Source organism: Hypanus sabinus, unplaced genomic scaffold (genome assembly GCF_030144855.1).
Source record: "Hypanus sabinus isolate sHypSab1 unplaced genomic scaffold, sHypSab1.hap1 scaffold_164, whole genome shotgun sequence".
Classification (NCBI taxonomy): Eukaryota; Metazoa; Chordata; class Chondrichthyes; order Myliobatiformes; family Dasyatidae; genus Hypanus; species Hypanus sabinus.
The window spans coordinates 92,917-113,637 of record NW_026779721.1 but is presented as its reverse complement, the minus strand read 5'-3'; the positions used below and the strand labels follow the sequence as shown (position 1 = coordinate 113,637).

At 43.9% G+C, this 20,721-nt stretch overlaps 2 protein-coding genes across 4 annotated transcripts in view; both read right to left on the bottom strand.

Annotated features, from left to right (window-relative positions):
- The window catches only part of LOC132387204 (zinc finger protein 239-like), a 10,105-nt gene extending 9,067 nt beyond the window's left edge, over positions 1-1,038 (bottom strand). Inside the window, exon 1 of one of the 3 annotated variants that reach the window (XM_059959543.1) lies at positions 992-1,038. The gene's annotated coding sequence lies outside the window, so the exon portion shown is untranslated. Of the gene's footprint in view, positions 1-543; positions 960-991 lie in introns of those variants that run through there. The other 2 variants (XM_059959544.1, XM_059959545.1) reach the window with 2 other exon arrangements.
- Positions 1-20,721, bottom strand: part of LOC132387207 (zinc finger protein 229-like) — a 22,831-nt gene extending 2,110 nt beyond the window's left edge. The window contains exons 1-2 of the mRNA XM_059959550.1: positions 20,686-20,721; positions 6,502-7,578 (exon numbers count right to left, since the gene is read on the bottom strand). Coding sequence (XP_059815533.1) covers positions 6,502-7,578; positions 20,686-20,721 — 1,113 coding nt within the window. The remainder of the gene's footprint in view (positions 1-6,501; positions 7,579-20,685) is intronic.

The following is a 20,721-nucleotide window of genomic DNA, read 5'->3' as shown; positions in this document are numbered from 1 at the left end:
ATCTTGTACTGTGCATTTTGTAGCCAGTGACAACATGTGCACAGTGAGTTTTATACAGAGAGGTATTCATCTTAACAGCTAGCAAATCACTGTCGATAGGAACATTGATCTACTCCGGGTTCAATCCAGTTCATCTGCACTCTCACACAACCTATGTAGCAGGCCTGGAACTGGTAATGAAGGATTTTCTCACCAAAGCTTTCGCATACTGTCCTAATGTGGTTTGCTTGCTAAATTATGTTTAAAAAGTCAGATTTCCAAATATCACTCCACTTCTTCCCACTTGCAAATTCTCCAGCAACTTTAGCAGCACCACAATGCACACAGGTTTCACCAGTTTCTGTATTCTACATAAATATTTTCCCTGAAGTCTCCCCCAAGTGACTGACAGTGATGGTAAAGCCAATGAATATGAAGGGAAGGGCAGTAGTCTGTCTCATTGGAGTCCGGCACATTTGTGATGTGAAATTTACTTGTTGCCCAGGACAAAGGTGTTTGATATCATTATGTACCCAGAGAGGATGGGTCAAAACATGTCCTCACCGGTAGAAAAGTCCAGAACAAGAACACACACAAAAAGCTGGAGGAACTCGGCAGGCCAGGCAGCATCTATGGAAAAGTGTACTAAAGCTGAGTTCATCCAGCAATTTGTGTTGCTTGGAATTCCAGCATCTGCAGATGTTCTCTTGTTTGTAATCGGAGATAGAACAAAGGTGATTTTCTCAACTGGTGATGTAAAAGATTTTGTTCCCTTTCTCCGGGTTCCTAATCCTTGCATTTAGATAGCTGGAGCTCAGCTCTGTCTGAGAGATCCATCGGTTCCCATTCCCTCATCAGCCGGAAGCTCCCCGGGGCCCGTGTACGGATCGTGGGGCTGAGAGAGAGGAGATTGAGCAGGACAGTCCCGGGATTGCGGGTCACGGTGTCCGGATTTGACAGGAATCGTCCCTCAGTCGCTGTTTAAGATAAAAACGTAGAGAATCGCTCTTACCCGCACCCGGTATTTGCAAGGCCTTCTGTGCACTGTGCGCATGCGTGATACTTGGTGACGTCATCAGCCCTGACGCTTGCGCATTTGTTCGGTGCTTCAGAGTGAGCTAAATTTTAAATGCACTGCCTTATGGGTAATCACGCTGCCATTAAAGATTTCTGCAGGCACTGTTTCAATGTAGATACCTCATTTTTTTCGAGTGTGTATAGAAAAATCTGCAGCTGTTTTAACGCAGAAAGCGGCTCCCATAAGCAGTATACTCAATATCAACGTGTATCCAATGCGAAAATAAAATGCAGATATAAAACACAGGAGATTCTGCAGTTGCTGGAAATACAGAGACACACACACACAAAATGCTGGAGGATCTCTGTAGTTCAAGCAGCAACTAAGCAGCAGAGTACACAGCCTAAGCGTGCTGAGGGGGCTCGGTCTAAACGTTGTCTATTTATTCCTCTCCACATTTGCTGCCGGATCTGTTGATTTCCACCGTGTTTTGCAGAAATTAACCACCTTTTTTCGATCAACCAGTTTCCAAATATTTCTAATCTTTCTTTTGCAGCCACATCCTGCTGGTATGATTCCTCCTCCTCATAAACTCTAGACCCATCTCTCTTTGCAGCCCCAAGCCTGACTCAGGCTGGCAACTCTTTGGTTTCTGACTCTACACCATCGAAGATTCACTCGCTAGTCTTCTGTTAGACTTTAGAGGTGCATTGTGCTAAGAGACCGCAGGTTCGTTTACTGCGAGTGTCGCTTTAAGTGCCTGAGTGAGGCGGGACTGTGACGTCAGACACAAAGTGGAGGGAGGGAGAGAGAGTGGGGAGGGAGAGGGGAAGCGTTAGGGGAGGGATGGGGAGGGGGAGAGGGGAGGGGTGAGAGGGGAGAGGAGCGAGAACGTCAAAACCACAGTGAGCTCATCATCTTATTCAGACTGGAGAAAATTATGCGGGTGTACAAGATGATGAGAGGCATTGGTCGTGTGGATAGCCAGAGGCTTTTTCCCAGTGCGGAAATGGCTAACACGAGGGGGAATAGGTTCAAACTGCTTGGAAGTAGATACAGAGGAGATATCAGAGCTAAGTTTTTTTAAGCAAACAGTGGTGTGTGTGTGTGGAATGCACTGCCAGCAATGGTGGTAGAGGCGGATAGAATAGGGTCTTTTAAGAGACTCTGAGATAGGTACATGGAGCTTAGGAAAATAGATTTCTATGATTCAGTGAAATTAAAGGGAAACCTCCTATCCCACGGAGTGGTGACTAGTTGCAACCTGTCACCTCAGGGAGAGTGAGAGGGGAACGGCAGGGAGAGATTTTGATGTACGGATATGGAACAGAAACATGGGCAGGAACCAGATGGGCCGAATGGCCTTTCTAGTGTACATTGTGAGTGCAGTAGAGACAGTAAGTACCTGAAACACGGGATTTGATACAAAACTGATTTATCTTTCACAGATCCAAAATATTAAACATCAGTCTAGTTTAAGGCTAACATCAGCAGAACGGACTCCTCCAATGCTCAGTGACCAGGGTTCAGTCCTGGGTGCAATGAGCAGCCGCAAGAACTGCAGATTCTGACAGCAATAGTCCCTCGTGAACCTGCAGCTGCCTTCAGTCACTGTGATGGTTAGACTTTTAACACAGAGATTATTTGAACTTCCTCCCTGATGTAGGAGGGTTCAGACCGAAGATGTAGGGGAGAAGGAAAACAAAAAGATAATAAAGTTGCTTGCACCATTAGGGATAAGCAGAGAGGAAGAGGTGGAGAGTTTCTTAAATGCGTTTATTTTAGTGCTAAGAGCATTGTAAGAAAGGTGGATGAGGTTAGAGCATGGATTGATACCTGGAAATATGATTTTGTAGCTATTAGTGCAACATGGTTGCAGAAGGGGCGTGATTGGCAACTAAATATTCCTAGATTTTGTTGCTTAAGGTAAGGTGTGATAGTATCAGAGGGGCAAGAGAGTGAGGCATTTCGTTGCTTCAGGTGTGATAGAATTGGAGGGGCAAGAGGGGAAGGCGTTGCATTGCTTATCCGAGAAAACACTGAGGTGGTGTTTTGACAGGATAGATTAGAGGGCTCGTCCAGGGAGACTATTTGGGTGGAATTAAGGAATGGGAAAGGTGTAGTAACACTTATAGGGGTGTATTATAGACCACCTAATGGGGAGCAAGAATTGGAGGAGCAAATTTGTAAGGAGATAGCAGATATTTGTAGTAAGCACAAGGTTGTGATTGTGACAGATTTTAATTTTCCACACATAGACTGGGAAGCCCATTCTGTAAAATGGCTGCATGGATTTGAGTTTGTAAAATGTGTGCAGCATAGTTTTTTGCAGCACACATAGTTTTTGTAGAGATACCAACTAGAGAAGTGGCAGTGTTGGATCTCCTGCTGGGAATGAGATAGCTCAGGTGACGGAGGTATGTGTTGGGGAGCACATAGGGTCCAGTGATCACAATACCATTTGTTTCAAAATAATTATGGAGAAGGATAGGACTGGAAACAGGGTTGAGATTTTTGATTGGAGAAAGGCTAACATTGAGGAGATGCAAAAAGATTTAGGAGTGGATTGGGACAATTTGTTTTTGGGAAGGATATAATAGAGAAATGGAGGTCATTTAAAGGTGAAATTTTGAGGGTACAGAATCTTTATGTTCCTATTAGGTTGAAAGTTCGACAGGGCCATGGTTTTCAAGGGATATTGGAAACTTGGTCAGGGAAATGAGAGAGATCTATAATAAATATAGGCAGCATGGAGCAATTGTGGTGCTCGAGGAATATAAAGCATGTAAAAAGAATCTAATATAAAGAATGTAAAAAGAATCTAATATAAAGAATGTAAAAATAAATTAGAAAAGCTAAAAGAGGATATGAGGCTGCTTTGGCAAGTAAGGTGAAAATGAATCCAGAGGGTTTCTACAGTTAAGTTAATAGCAAAAGGATAATGAGGGATAAAATTGGTCCCTTAGAGAATCAGAGTGGACAGCTATGTGTGGAGCCGAAACGAGTGGGGGAGGTTTTGAAAATTTTATTTTCATAGGTATTCATTTAGGAGAATTATATTTAATTGTGTAAGGTCAGGGAAACAAGTCAGGTAGTTATGGAAACTAAGAGGATTAACGAAGAGAAAGTACTAAAGCTTTTAAAGAATATAAAAGTGGACAAGTCTCCTTTCCTGACAGGATATTCCCTGGAACCTTGAGGGAAGTTAGTGTAGAAATAGCAGGGACTCTGGCAAAAATACTTCTAATGTCATTTGAAAGGGGGATGGTGCCGGAGGATTGGCGCATTGATCATGTTGTTCCATTGTTTAAAAAGGGTTCTCAGAGTAAACCTAGCAATGATGGGCCTGTAAGTCTGACATCAGTGGTGGGTAAATTAATGGAAAAATATTCTTAGATATGGTATATATAATTATCTGATTAGACAGGGTCTGCTTAGGAACAGTCAACATGGATTTGTGTGTGGAAGGTCATGTTTGATAAAACATACTGAACTTTTTGAAGCAGGTTTACAAAGCTTGCAGAGATTTAAGCCAGTTAGGAGAGTGGACAGAAAGATGTCAGATGGAGGTTAATGCTGATCCGTGTGAGGTGCAACATTTTGGTAGGTCTAATCAAAATAGGACATACATGGTAAGTAGTAGGGCATTGAAGAATGCAGTAGAACAGAGTGATCTATGGGGCATAGATAATAGAATGACGGTGAATAATCCCCTGAAGGTGGAATCTCACGTGGATGGGGTTGTGAAGAAAGCTTTTGGTTTGCTAGCCTTTATAAATCAGAGCATTGAGTATAGGAGTTGGGATGTAATGTTAAAATTATACAAGGCATTGTTCAGGCCGAACTTAGAGTACTGTGTACAGTTCTGTTCACCAAATTATAGGAAAGATGTCAATATAATAGAGAGAGTACAGAGAAGATTTACTAGAGTGTTACCTGGGTTTCAGCACCTAAGTTACAGAGAAAGGTTGAACAAGTTAGGTCTTTATTCTTCGGAGCGTAGAAGTTTGAGTGGGGACTTGATAGAGGTATTTAAAATTATGACAGAGATAGATGGAGTTGATGTGGATAGACTTTTTCCATTGACAGTAAGGGAGATTCAAACAAGAGGACATGATTTGAGAGTTAGGGGGCAAAAGTTTAGGGGTAACACAAGTGGGAACCTCTTTACTCAGAGAGTGGTAGCTGTGTGGAGGAGCTTCCAGTAGAAGTGGTAGAAGCAGGTTCGATATTTTTTTTTTAAAATGGATAGGTATATGGACAGGAATGGAATGGATGGTTATGGGCTGAGAGCAGGTCAGTGGGATTAGGTGAGAGTAAGCTTTCATCACGTACTAGAAGGGCCGAGATGGCCTGTTTCCGTGCTGTAATTGTTATATGGTTATATAATAACCATCCAGAAATTATATTACAGGATGAACAAGCAGGACTAACTCCCTCAATAGATATAACCATTCCCAACACCCACATCTCCCTCGACCAATGGAGCAGCTCACAACAGGTATTGTTTCTGTCATCAGTCAGACAACCCAAATATTTTCTGTCAATCAGCTTCAAAATGTTCCTACTCTGTTATTCGGTTCCACTCCCTGCTGCTGATTCTTTTCTCATGATATGTTCTTACCCCAACCCTCTTCCAGAGCCCAACTCTACCCTGTGCAGACCTGCCTCTGGTTTCTGACCATGATTCTTTGAACATCCAACTGATGGTTTCCGATTGTATTTCCAGTCTTTAAAGGATACTGGTAACAACCCTTTGTAAGCAGGAAAAATGACCCATAAAATGGAAATGAGTCGTGATTAAGGAGGTTAACTACCAATGTCATTCTTCCTCATCCAGAGATTTGAGGGGTAAAGAGCATCTCAGGCAGAACTGCAGTCAGCTCGACTTCTTCAGCCTGCAGGAAATTCAAGGGAAACCTCTTCACCCACAGAGTGGTGACTGTTTGGAACCCATCACCACAGGGAGAGTGAGAGGTGAATAACAGGGGATGATTTAAAAGGATTGTCGTGGAATTGAATCTCGGCAAGGTCCAGGCAGCCTGAGTTGACTCTCTACTGTGCACTACGTGTGTTATCAATTCACTAAGTACCAGAGACAGAATTTAAAATAGAACTGATTTATTTGTCTTGGGTCCAGAGTATTAAACACTTATCCCATTAAAGGTGAATGTGCAGCAGAAGAAACTCCTCCCATGCCCAGTGACCAGGGTGCAGAACTGGGTGTGGTGAGCAGCAGCAATAATTGCAGAGTTCAGCACCGACAGTCAGTCTCGAAATTGCATTCAGCAACGGTGATTGACACACATCCAGTGAATGGTCTCTCCAGTGTGAACTCAATGATGCACATTTGGTTGATTTGACTGAGAGAATCTCTTCCCAAAGTCCGAGCAAGTGACCAGAGTCTCCCTGGTGTGAACTGAGTAGTGTGCTTGCAGGTGGGATGACTGAATGAATCCTTTTCCATAGTCTGAGCAGGTGAATGACCTCTCCCCCGTGTGAACTCGCTGATGTAACTTAAGTGTAGATGACGAAGTGAATCCTTTCCCACACTCTGCGCAGGTGAACGGCCTCTCCCCTGTGTGAACGCGCTGATGTACCTTAAGTGTAGATGACTGAGTGAATCCTTTCCCACAGTCTGCGCAGGTGAACGGCCTCTCCCCAGTGTGAACTCGCTGATGTGCTTGCAGGTGGGATGACTGAGTGAATCTTTTCCCACAGTCCAAGCAGGTGAATGGCCTCTCACCAGTGTGTACTAATTGGTGTTTCAGTAGGTGAGATGACGACCTGAAGCCCTTCCCACAGTCTGAGCAGGTGAATGGCCTCTCCCCACTGTGACCTCGCTCATGTAGCTTAAGGTTAGATGACGAAGTGAATCCTTTCCCACATTCTGAGCAGATGAACGGCCTCTCACCAGTGTGAACTCGCTGATGTAACTTAAGTTGGAATGTTGAAGTGAATTCTTTCCCACAGTCTGAGCATGTGAACGGCCTCTCCCCAGTGTGAACTCGCTGATGCACCTTAAGGTTAGATAATGAACTGAATCCTTTCCCACAGTCTGAGCAGATGAATGGCTTCTCCCCAGTGTGAATTCGCTGGTGACTCCGTAGGTTGGATGACTGAGTGAATCCCTTCCCACATTCTGAGCAGGTGAACGGCCTCACCCCAGTGTGAACTCGCTGATGCACTTTGAGGTTAGATGATGAACTGAATCCTTTCCCACAGTCTGAGCAGGTGAACGGCCTCTCCCCAGTGTGAACTCGCTGATGTACCTTAAATTGAGATGATGAAGTGAATCCTTTCCCACAGTCCGAGCAGGCGAATGGCCTCTCCCCAATGTGAACTGACTGGTGTGCTTGTAGGTAGGATGACTGAGTGAATCCCTTCCCACAGTCTGAGCAAGTGAACGGCCTCTCCCCAGTGTGAACCCGCTGATGTACCTTAAGTTGAGATGACAAAGTGAATCTTTTCCCACAGTCTGAGCAGGTGAACGGCCTCTCCCCAGTGTGAACTGACTGGTGTCTCAGTAGGTGAGTTGACAATGTGAATCCCTTCCCACAGTCTGAGCAGGTGAACGGCCTCTCCCCAGTGTGAACTGACTGGTGTCTCAGTAGGTGAGTTGACAATGTGAATCCCTTCCCACAGTCCGAGCATGTGAACGGCCTCTCCCCAGTGTGAACTCGCTGATATATCTTAAGTTGAGATGATGAAGTGAATCTTTTCCCACAGTCCGAGCAGGTGAATGACCTCTCCCCAGTGTGAACTGACTGGTGTGCTTGCAGATGAGCTGACAACGTGAATCCCTTCCCACAGTCTGAGCAGGTGAACGGCCGCTCCCCGGTGTGAACTCGCTGTAGAGCCATTAGGTCAGTTGACTGAGTGAATCCTTCCCCACAAATTCAATGTGCACTGACTGGTGTATCCAAGAGACAGGAAGACCGTCTCAATCCATTCTCACCCACAGAACAGGTGAATGGCCTTCCCCACGGAGATCCATCTGATGTACCTTCAGTTGAAATGACCGACTGAACCGATTCCCACTGTCTGAGCAGATAAATGGATTCCCCCCCCCCCCCGTGTAAATTGACAGCATGCCAGTCGGTCAGATGATCGATGAATCACTCCCCACAGTCTGAGTAGGAATGATGATCGATGAATCACTCCCCACAGTCTGAGTAGAAATGATGATTGAGTGAATCCCTTGTTTCACTTCTTAAATATCTGGACATAGACAGCAAAACAGCGTGTTGTGTTTGACCTCCCCGTAGATAATTTCCTTGTCGTTTTTAACCTGAAGAAAGATTTATAGTACATCATAAAGTGAAGGACAACATTTCAGATTAGATCACTTGAGTTGTCAAGGTGTGATCTGACATCACACTGTTACAGTGAGGTTCAACCCAAGTTGGAGAGAGAAATCATCTTCCAAATGGGCACAGTGCTGGTATCTGGAATAAGAATGGGGCATTTCTGCCGTCTCCAATCTGTGACCTGGCTCAGTTTGACTCTCTCCATTAGTATTATTCCCTGTTCCCACTGAGCTGCATGGGTGCCTGGCCCCACAGTAACTGACCACTCTCATGCAGATACCCTTTGTTGATGTGTCGCTGGGATTTTCTTTTATCTTTTGAAGCCATGTAAACATTTCCTGCCCAGATGAATGGTTGGTCCACACAGTTGTTAAAAGGAATTAAATGAATAATCATATTATTTCAGGTTCTTGTCAGTCATTGAAAAGTACAACACAGAATCCGGCCCTTTGGGCCACCTAGTTTGTGCTGAACTATTTAAACTTCCCACTCCCATATTCCTACCATCCAGGTACCCATACGGACATCTTAAATGTTGAAATTGAGCTTGCTTGCACCACTTGTACTGGCTGCTCATTCCATACCTGAATGACCATCAATGTGATTATGTTTCCCCTCATTTTCCCCTCACCTTTCACCCTTAACCCATGGCCTCTGGTTGTAGTCCCACCCCATCTCAGTGGTAAAACCCAGCTTGCATTTACCCCATCTATAACATTCATAATTTTGGCGTACTTCCATCGTCTCCCCTGAATCTTCTACATTCCAAGGAATTCCAATTGTGGGGAATTTTAACATGCAACTGGATTGGGAAAATCAGGTCGGCACTGGATATCAAGAGAGAGAATTTGTAGAATATCTCCGAGATGGCTTTTTAGAACAGGTTGTTGTTGAGCCCACTAGAGGATTGGCTGTACTGGATTAGGTATTGTGTGATGAACCAGAGGTGATGAGAGAGATGGAAGTGAAGGAACCCTTAGGAAGCAATGATCACAACATGATTGGCTCTCCCTTGTCAATTTTCATAATCACAGCTTGTTGTTGAGCCCACTAGGGGATCGGCTGTACTGGATTGGGTATTGTGCAATGAACCGGAAGTAATTAGTGAGATAGAGTGAAGGAACCCTCAGGAAATTTTCGAATGGAAAAAGGACGCAACCATTACTGACAAGAGAAGTCAAAGCCAAAGTAAAAGCGAAGCAGAGGGCAAACAAGGAAGCAAAATTAGTGGGAAGACAGATATTATTTTCAAGTAAAAGCTTTTTCAAATATATAAAGAGTAAAAGACAGGTGACAGTAGATATAGGACCGATAGAAAACGATGCTGGAGAAATTGTAATAGGAAATAAGGAGATGGCGGAGGAACTGAACGAGTATTTTGCAACAGTCTTCACTGAGGAACCATTTGACAAGGTTCCACACATGAGGCTGCGAAACAAGATAAGAGCCCACAGAATTATGGGAAAGTTACATACGTGGATAGAGCGTTGGTTGATTAGTGGGAAACAGCGAGTGGGAGTAATGGGATCCCATTCTGGTTGGCTGCCGTTTACCAGTGGTGTTCCACAGGGTTCTATGTTGGGACCACTTCTTTTTACATTGTATATCATCAATTTGGATTATAGAATAGATGGCTTTGTGGCTAAGTTTGCTGACAATACAAAGATAGATGGAGGGGCTGATAGTGCTGAGGAAAGAAAGTCTGCAGAGAGACTTGGATAGATTAGGGGAATGGGCAAAGAAGCAGCAAATTAATTACAATGTTGGAAAGTGTATCGTCATGCACTTTAGTAGAAGAAAGAAACAGGCAGACTATTATTTAAATAGGGAGAGAATTCAAATTCTGAGACGCAATGGGACTTGGGAGTCCTCGTGTAGTATACCCTTAAGGTTAACCTCCAGGTTGAGTTGGTGGTGAAGAAGGCAAATGCAATGTTGGCATTCATTTCTAGAGGAATAGAGTATAGAATCAGGGATGTGATGTTGAGGCTCCATCAGGCACTGATAAGACCTCACTTGGAATACTGCATGCAGTTTTGGACTCCTTATTTAGGAAAGGATGTGCTGTCTTTGGAAAGGGTTCACAGAAGATTCACTGGAATGATTCCAAAAACGAGAGGGTTAACGTATAAAGAATGTTTGACCACTCTTGGACTGTACTCCTTGGAATTTAGAAGAATGAGGGAAGACCTAATAGAAACATTTGAATGTTGAAAGGAATGGACAGAGTGGATGCTGCAAAGTTGTTTCCCATGGTGGAGGAGTCCAGTACGAGAGGACATGACTTAAAGATTGAAGGGTGCCCATTCAGAACAGAGATGCAAGAAATTCTTTTAGCCAGAGGGTGGTGAATTTATTGCCACGGGCCGCAGTAGATGCCAAGTCATTGGGTGTACGTAAGGCAGAGATTGATAGGCATCTGAGTAGCCAGGACATCGAAGGTTATGGTGAGAAGGAGAGGGAATGGGACTAATTGACTGGATCAGCTCAAGATAAAATGGCAGAGCAGACTCGATGGGCCGAGTGACCGACTTCTGCTCCTTTGTCTTATGGTCTTATGGAATAAAGTTCTGAACTGTTCAATCTCTCCTTACAACCCAAGTCCTCCAGACCTGGCAACATCCTTGCGAATTTTCTCTGAACTCCTTCAAAGTCTTTACATCTTTCCTGTAGGTTGGTGACCAAAACTGCACTCAATACTCCAAATTAGGCCTCACCAATGTCTTGTACGATGTCAACATAACATTCATCTCCTGTACTCACTACTTTGGTTCATGAAGGCCAATGTACCAAAAACTTTCTTTCCGTCCCTACCAAACTGTGACACCACTTTCAGTGAATTATAAAACTGTATTCCCAGATCCCTTTCCACTACAGCACTCCTCAGTGCCCGAACAGTCACTGTGTAAGATCCACCCTGGTAGGTCCTACCAAACTGCAACACCCCGCACGTTTCTGCTTTAACTTCTACCTTCCATTTCTCAAAACATTTTACAGCGGGTCCAGATCACACTGCAAGCCATGATAGTCTTCCTCGCTGTCCAATACACCACCAATCTTGCTGTCACCCACAAATTTGCTGATCCAGTTAAGCACACCAACATCCAGATTACTGATAGAGATGACAAACAACAACAGATCCAGCACTGATCCCTGTGGCACACGACTAATCACAGGCTTACTGTTATAGAGGCAACCATCTGCTACCACACTCTGGCTTCTCCCAAAGACAGTGTCTCATCCAATTTACTATCTCATCTTGAATGCTGAGTGACTGAACCTTCTTGACCAACCTCCCATATGAGACTTTGTCAAGTGCCTTGCTAACGTCCATGTAGACAACATCCACTGCCTTGCCTTCATCCACTTTCCTGATAACTTCCTCAAGAGACTCTATAAGATTGGTTAGACATGACCTGCCATGCAGAAAGCCATGCTGTCTATCTTTAATCAGTCCACATCTATCCAAATACTTACATCTCCAGTTCCTGCACATAACGTGCAATAACTTTGCCCCGACTGATGTCAAGCTCACCAACATACAGTTTCTTATTTATTTTTAGAGCCTTTCTTGGACAGTAGAACAACATTGTCTGTCCTCCAATCCTCCAGTACCTCACCTGTCACTAAGGATTATTTAAATATCTGTGTTTGTGCCCTAACAATTTCTGCACTTGTCTTCCGCAGGGTCCCAGGGAAGAACTTGTCAGGCCCTGGGGAATTATCCACACTAATTTGCCTTATGACAGTAAACAACTCCACCTCTGTAATCTGCACAGGGTCCATGAAGTTGATGCTCCTTTGCCTCACTTCTATAGACTCTGTGTTCATCTCCTATGTAAATACAGATGCAGAAAAAAAATCTCCCCATCTATTTTGTCTCCTCTTATGGATTACCATTCTGATCTTGCAGAAGATTATTTTTTTTTCCCCTGGTAATCCTTTTGCTCCTAACATATCTGCAGAATCCCTGAGGATTCTCCTTCACCTTGTCTGCTGGGGCAACCTCATGCCTTCTTTTATTTCTTTCAAGTGTTCACTTGAATTTCCTGTATTTTATAATTACCCCATTTGTTCCTATCTGCCTGTACCTGGTATGCACCTCATTTTCATTGATCTGGGAGAGGAAAGCAAAAGGGGTGATAGAGCTGCATGCTGGGAGGTGGGGGTAAGGGGGGGGGGTTAAACCAAAGTTGCAGGGGGAATGGGAGCCTGAATAACAGACCAGATAGTGGAGGGGTTGTGGAGACAGATGTTGTTCAGTCCTCAGACAAAGTCTGGAATCAAAAAGTTGAGCATGGTGCAGTGAATATGCTGAGCCCTGTATATTTCAATACAAGGAGCAGCGTAGGAAAGGTGGATGTGTTCAGGACATGGATCAACACCTGGAATTAGGATACTAGGATCTGGCAACTGTGGACTGGGACAGGCTCCTTTATGGCAAAGGTGTGTTTGGTATATGGGAGTCCCTCAAAGTGAAATTTTGAAAATACAAAGCGGTTATGTGCTTCTCAGAATAAAAGGTAAAGATAGAAACTCAGAATCAGAATCAGGTTGATTATCACCGGCATGTGTCGTGAAATTTGTTAACTTTGCAGCAGCAGTTCAATGCAGTACATAGCCCAGCATAGATAATAATAATAATAATAAAAAAAAAATAAATACATTAAAACATTAGAAATAAACAATTAAATAAATTATGTGTAATGGATAGATCATTAAAAATGTGCAAAAACAGTAGAAGTGAGATAGTGTCCAATGCTTCAAAGTCCATTTAGGAATCGGATGGCAGAGGGGAAGAAGTTGTTGTTGAATCACTGAGTGTGGGCCTTTATTCAGGCCTGAAGGTAACAATGAGAAAAGGGCATGCCCTGGGTGCTGGAGGACAGTAATAATGGACGCTGCCTTTCTGAGACACTGCTTCCTAAAGATGTCCTGGATACTTTGTAGGCTAGTACACAAGATGGAGCTGACTAGATTTACAACCTTCTGCAGATACTTAAGGTACTGTGCAGAAGCCCCTCCACACCAGCCAGTGATGCAGCTTGTCAGAATGCTCTCCACACTGCAACTATAGAAGTGTTTGAGCGTATTTGTTGACATGCCAAACCGCGTCAAAGTCCTAAGAAAGTATAGCCACTGCCTTGCCTTCTTTCTGACTCCATCCATGTGCTGGGACCAGATTAGATCCTCAGAGATCATGACTCCCAGGAATTTAAAGTTGCTCACTGTCTCTACTTCTGTTCCCTCTATGAGGATTGGTACGTGCTCCCTCATCTTACTCTTCCTGAAGTCCACAATCTGCTCTTTCGTCTTACTGACGTTGAGTGCCAGGTTGTGGCTGTGGCACCCTTCCACTAGCTGGCATATCTCACTCCTGTACGCCCCCTCGTCACCATCTGAGAATCGACCAACAATGGGTGTATCGTCAGCAAATTTGTAGATGGTGTTTGAGTTATGCCTAGCCACACAGACATGTGTATACAGAGAGTAGAGCAGTGGGCTAAGCACACACCTCTGAGGTGCAGCAGTGTTGATCGTCAGCGAAGAGGATATGTTAAACTGTAGGGACCTTGGATTTCAAGAGATATTGGGACCCTGGTGAAGCACAAAATGGAGTTACATAACAGGGATAGGCAGGTTCTAATGGAGTATAAGAAATGCAAGAGAACACAGAAGAAGTAAATCTCGCAGTCCGCTAAACCCCCAGTCCTGTTGTCATACACAAATTTGCTGATCCAGTTAACCACACTGTCATCCAGGTCACTGATATAGATGACAAACAACAACAGATCCAGCACTGATCCCTGTGGCAACCACTAGTCAGTGGCCTCCGGTCAGAGAGGCAACCATCTGCTACCACACTCTGGCTTCTCCCAAAGACAGTGTCTCATCCGATTTACTGTCTCATCTTGAATGCTGAGTGACTGAACCTTCTTGACCAAACTCCCATATGAGACTTTGTCAAGTGCCTTGCTGAAGTCCATGTAGACAACATCCACTGCCTTGCCCTCATCCACTTTCCTTATAACTTCCTCGAGAGACTCTATAAGATTGGCAAGAGCCATGCTGCCTATCCTTTTTCGGTCCACACCTATCCAAATACTTACAGTATATACCTGGTTCCTGTACCCACATTCCAATAACTTTCCCAGTTCTGATGTCAAGCTCACCAACGTATAATTTCCTAGTTTATTTTTGCAGCCTTTCTTGAACATCAGAACAACATCAGAACATCCAATCCTCCAGTACCTCACCTGTCATAAAGGATGATTTAAGTATCTGTGCTAAGGCCCCGATAATTTCTGCACTTGTCTTCCGCAGGGTCCTAGTGAACAACTTGTCAGGCCCTGGGGATTGATCCACACTAATTTGCCTCAAACCCCTCCACCTCTGTAATCTGTACAGGGTCCATGAAGTTGATGCGGCTTTGCCTCACTTCTCTAGACTCTGTGTTCATCTATTGAGTAAATACGGATGCAGAAAAAATCTTCCGAAATCTATGTTATCCCTTCATATGGATTACCATTCTGATCTTCCAGAGAATTATTTTTTTTTCCCTTGCAATCTTTTTGCTCTTAACATATCTGCAGAATCCCTGAGGATTCTCCTTCACCATGTCTGCTGGGGCAACTTCATGCCTTCTTTTATTTCTTTCAAGTGTTCACTTGAATTTCCTGTATTTCATAAGTACCCCATTTGTTCCTATCTGCCTGTACCTGGTATGCACCTCCTTTTTATTGATCTGTGAGAGGAAAGCCAAAGGGCTGATAGAGCTGCATGGTGGGAGGTGGGGGTAAGGAGGGCTAAACTAAAGTTGCAGGGGGAATGGGAGCCTGAATAACAGAACAGAGAGTGGAGGGGTTGTGGAGACAGATGTTGTCCAGTCCTCAGACAAAGTCAGGAATGAAAAAGCTCAGCATGGTGCAGTGAATATGCTGAGCCCTGTATATTTTAATACAAGGAGCAGCGTAGGAAAGGCGGATGTGTTCAGGGCATGGATCAACACCTGGAATCAACACTAGGATCTGGCAACTGTGGATTGGGACAGGCTGCTTTATGGTAAAGGTGTGCTTGGTAAATGGGAGACCTTCAAAGCGAAATTCTGAAAGTAGAAAGCGGGTATGTCAGAATCAAAGGTAAAGATAGAAACTGTAGGGTAACTTGGATTGCAAGAGATATTGAGACCCTGGTGAAGCACAAAATGGAATTGTATAACAGGAATAGGCAGGCAGGTTCTTATGGAGTATAAGAAATGCAAGAGAACACATAAGAAATAAATCAGGATGGCTAAATGAAAGCATGTTTTGCCCTCACAAAACAGATGAAGGATAATCCTAAGTGATTCTAGTGACAGAGTAACAGCAAAAGGAATGCAAGGGAGAAAGTTGGTCCTCTGTAAGACCAGCGTGGCAATCCATGTGTGGAAACAAAGCAGATAGGGAGATCCTCGTTTTTTTTTTAAATCTCTATTTAGTCAGGAGACAGGACACAGAGTCTATGGAAGTTTGGAAAAGCGGCATTAACATCGTGGATCCTGTACTGACTAAAGAGGAGGAGGTGTTTCCTATCCTGAGGCAGATTAGGGTGGATTAGACCCTGTGGGAGTCAAGTGCAGAAATTGTTGGGTCCCTGGCAGAGATAATTAAGTCATCTTTAGTGATGGGGGTGGGACCAGATGATCGGAAGTTAACCAAAGTTGTTTTGCTCCTTAACATATAACAGTGATATCTACAGCAAGTTACAGGCACTCTGGCCCACAGTCCTGTGCCGAACATGTAACCTACTCTGGAAACTGCCTGGAACTTCCCAGCACACAGCCCTCTACTTTTCTATGCTCCATGTACCCATCTAAGAGGCTGTTAAAAGACCCTATTGTATCTGCTTCGGACTCTGCTGCTGGCAGTGCATTACGCACATCCAACACTCTCTGCATAATAAACATACCCCCCGACATCCCCTCGGTTTACATTTCCAAGCACCTTAAAAGTCTGTATGCCCCCTCATATTAGCCATTTCTGACCTGGGAACAAACTTCTGGCTATCCACACGATCAATGCCCCTCATCATCTTACACACCTGAAAAAAGCTCTAAAAATAAACAAGGAAACAATATTGATTTGAGGATTTGTTAGAAGTATAGAAGATGGTTTCTTTTTCTCACACAGAGAGTGGTGAGTGCATGCACGAGTCCATGGTGGTGTTGGAGGAGGAAACAAAGGGGTCTTTTAAGAGACTCCTGGATGGATACATGGAGTTTAGAAAGTTAGAGGGCTAGGGGTATGCCTAGGTAGATCTAAGGTAAGGATTTGTTTGGGCCAAAAGGCCTGTATTGTGCTGTAGTTTTCTATGTTTCTATGTAGACAAAATATAACGGTATAGAATGGGTAAATGCAAGCAGCCTTTTCCAACTGATTTTAAGTGTGAAAATTAATGGGGAACAAATTATTGGCCATGAGGGTGTGGAATGAGATGCCAGCACAAGTGGTGTATGACAGCTCGATTTTACCATTTAAGAGAAGTTTTGATGGGTATCTGGATGGTAGGTGCTATGGTCCCGGTGCAGGTCATTGCATTCCACAGCTTAAACGTCTTTCCAGCATTGAGAAGATGGGCCAAATGGCATGTTTCTGTACTGAACTTCTCCATGTTTCAATGACAGAGAGGCTGGCCAGACTTGATTGGAAGGGAAACTGGCAGCAGTGACAATGGAGGAGCAATGGCTGGGGTTTCTGGAGCAATTTGGGAGCTGAGTGATGGATACATCCCAAAGTAGTAAAGCCAGGAGGACACAACTGTGGTGAAATGACCAGCCAAACCCAACATAAAAGCCAAAGAGAGGGCAAACAAAAGAGCAAAAACTATTGGCAAGCTTTTAGAAGCCAACAGATGACAACTAAAAAAAGGTCAGATATGCTCAGGGCATGGAATGATGATATTGTAATCATTAATGAGTCTTGGTTGCACCCAACAGTCTGAGGCTTTTAGAGGAACACAATGGGGCCTTGATTCCTCTTGAAAATCAAGGTTCCCTGCATCATTTACATCTCAACTTTTATTTTGACAGACACATACATACTCTATACCTTTAAAATTTCACTTCTGAAGGTGTCCCACTTACTATTTACTACTTTGCCAAAAAACATTCTGTCCCAAACCACACTTGTCAAATCCTTTCTGATACCATCAAAATTGACCTTTCTCCAATTTAGAATCTCAATCTGTGTTCCAGACCTCTCTTTTTCCATATTTATTTGGAATACAATAGCATTATGACCTCTGAATACAAAGTGTTCCCATACATTAATTTCAATCACTAGCCCTGGATTGTTTCCTAACAGCTTATTTCACACTTCTACATCATTTGCCAAATTCTACCCCTTTTAGTTCTTTTACAGTATGGGAGTCCCACTCAATATATGGAAAGTTAAAATCGCTTACAATCTCAGCCTTTGTTTCTTGGAATAGTCTGTGATCTCTCTATAAATTTGTTCCTCTAAATCCCTCAGATTGTTGTGTGTTACCAACTCCCAATAATGACTACAATATCAAAATTTCAGGCCGTGGGCTATTCTGGCTTTCCAACGATGCTTCTTGCATTGCGATAGACACAGCTCATCACGTTCATCTCACCATGCTCAACCTTTTGATTGCTGACTTTGAGGTTGGAGCAACATCTGGCTGGTGCCTAAAGAACAACCTCTCCCTCATTGTCACAAAAACAAAGGAGCTGGTTGTGGCTGACAGAAAGAATGGATACAGGATAAACCCTTCTGACATCAATGGATCTGCTGTTCAGAGGGTGAACAGCTTTCAGTTCCTCAGCATACACATTACCGAGGATCTCACCAGGCCTGTACATCCCGGCTGTCTGGTGAAAAAGGCACAACAGCGCCTCTTTCACATCAGACTATTGAAGAAGTTTGGAATGGTTCCCCAAATCCCAAGAACTTTCTACAGGGGCAACTTGAGAACATCCTGAGAGTCTGCATCACTGCCTGGTATGGGAACTGTACTTCCCCAGTTGCAGGGCTCTGCAGAGAGTGGTGCAGACAGCCCAGCTCATCTGGATATGTGAACTTTCCACGATCCAGGGTATTCACCTTATTGTGTAAAACAGACCCATAGGATCATTGGGGAACTCATTCACCCCAACCAGAGATTGTTGCAGCCGCTACCATCCGGGAAACGGTACTGCAGCATAAAAGCCAGGACCACAAGGATCCGGGGCAGCCCCTTCACCAGGCCATCAGACTGATTCATTCATGCTGATACAATTGTATTTCTGTTACCTTGTATGCCTTGTTGTACATATTAATTATTATTAATTACTATAAATTGCACACTTAGATGGAGACATAACGTAAAGATTTCTACTCTTTAAGTATATGAAGGATGTATGTAATAAAGTCAATTCAATTCAATCTCTCCACTATCTGATTTGTCATTCTGGCACCAATCCTCCCTGCAACTTTAGTTTAACCACCCACCCCACAGGGGAGCATTACTACTAGGATAGTAGTCACCTTCTATTTCTGTTCCACTAACTAACAAATCCCCTATCTCCCTTGACTTTGCTCCATCAGGTAATCCCCACACAACACCTTCCAAACTGGTCCACCTATTCTTGTGGGGGATGGCCACAAGAATACTCAACAATGACTATTTAACCTCATTCCCCTTCCTGACACTCACCCAGTTTCCTGAGTGCTGCAACTTGGGTGTAATTCACATCTCTTCATGTGATATCCATCACCCCATCCAACTGCCGGATGATCTGGAATTCATCCATTTCAAGTTCCAGCTCCTTAAAGTGCAGGGTTACAAGCTGTAGCTGGATGCACATCTTGTAGGTGAGGGCATCAGGGACACTGAAGTCTCCCCTCATTCCCATTAATGTCCCCTCCAATTTGAAATATGCGTGCAAAAACCTTGTGCTGTGCAATGTTTACCCAGTGACAACAATATGGTCTGCACTGAATTTTATATTTTGAGATATTCATTTCAAAAGCTAGTGAATCACTGTCAATAAGAACTTTGATCTCCTCTGGGATTGATCGAGTTCATCTGCACTCTCACACAGCCTATGTAGCAAGCCTGTAGCAGGTAATGAAGGATGTTCTCATCACAGCTTTTGCATACTATCCATATCTGATTTGCTTACTAAATAATGATTTAAAAAGTCAGATTCCCAAATATTTCTCGATTTCTTCCCACTTGCAAATTCTCCAGCAACTTTTGCATCATCACAATACACACAGGTGACTCCACTTTCTGTATTGTACATAAATATTCCCCCTGAACCCTCCCCCAGGGGAGTGACAGTGGTGAACTCAGTGATGGCAATGCCAATGAACATGAAGGGAAGGGCTGTAGTCTGTCTCATCGGTGACTGGCGCATTTGTGATGTGAAAGCTACTTGTTACCCAGGGCAAAGATGTTTGATATCATTATGTATCCGGAGAGAATGGGTCAAGGCATTTTCTCACCGGTAGAAAATTCCAAAACAAGAAGTGGTAGAACAAGGAACACACACAAAATGCTGCAGGTCAGACAGCATCTAAGGAAAATTGTATCAATGTGGAGTTCCTCCAGCATTTTGTGTGTGTTTCTTGGATTTCCAACGTAGATAAAGAACGCCTCAACCTCCAGCCCCCAATGCTGTGCCGAACATTACTTACGTTAAAAATTACCTGATATTCCCCACAGCTCTCCATTTTTCTACGTGTCATGTACCTATCCAGGAGCCTCTTAAAAGACCCTATTGTATCGGCCTCCATCACAGCCCATTCCACACACTCGCCACTCTGCGTAAAAAAAAACTCCCCCCTCGTTGTGACATCACGTGTGAGAAAGGGATGGGACAGAGTTCCGAGCATGCGCAGAAATGAAGACTGATCGAGAAGCATGGCAGTTTAAAACGTGGTTTTGTTGTTGTTAAATAAAAGGTCAATTCTTCCAGAATATGGTTTGTTATGAGTAACCCAGGGTACGTATAAAGCACACAACCCCTGACATCTCCTTCCAACCGGCTTCCAAGCACCTTAAAACTGTGCCCTCTCCACAGGTTTTCTCTTGTTTGTGATTGGAGGTAGAAAAAAAGGTGATTTTCTCAGCTGGTGATGTAAAAGATTTTGTTCCCTTTCTCCGAGGTCCTAATCCTTGCATTTAGATAGCTGGAGCTCAGCTCTGTCTGAGAGATCCATCGGTTCCCATTCCCTTATCAGCCTGAAGTTCCCCGGGGCCCGTGTACGGATCGTGGGACTGAGAGAGAGGGAAGAGAGCAGGACTGTCCCGGGATTGCGGGCCACGGTGTCCGAAGTTCACAGAAAATTTCCTAAAACTGTGTTGAAAACTTCACGTGGCGAACACTCTTACCTGATGCTGATCCTTCCGTTTGCGCACTGCGCGCAT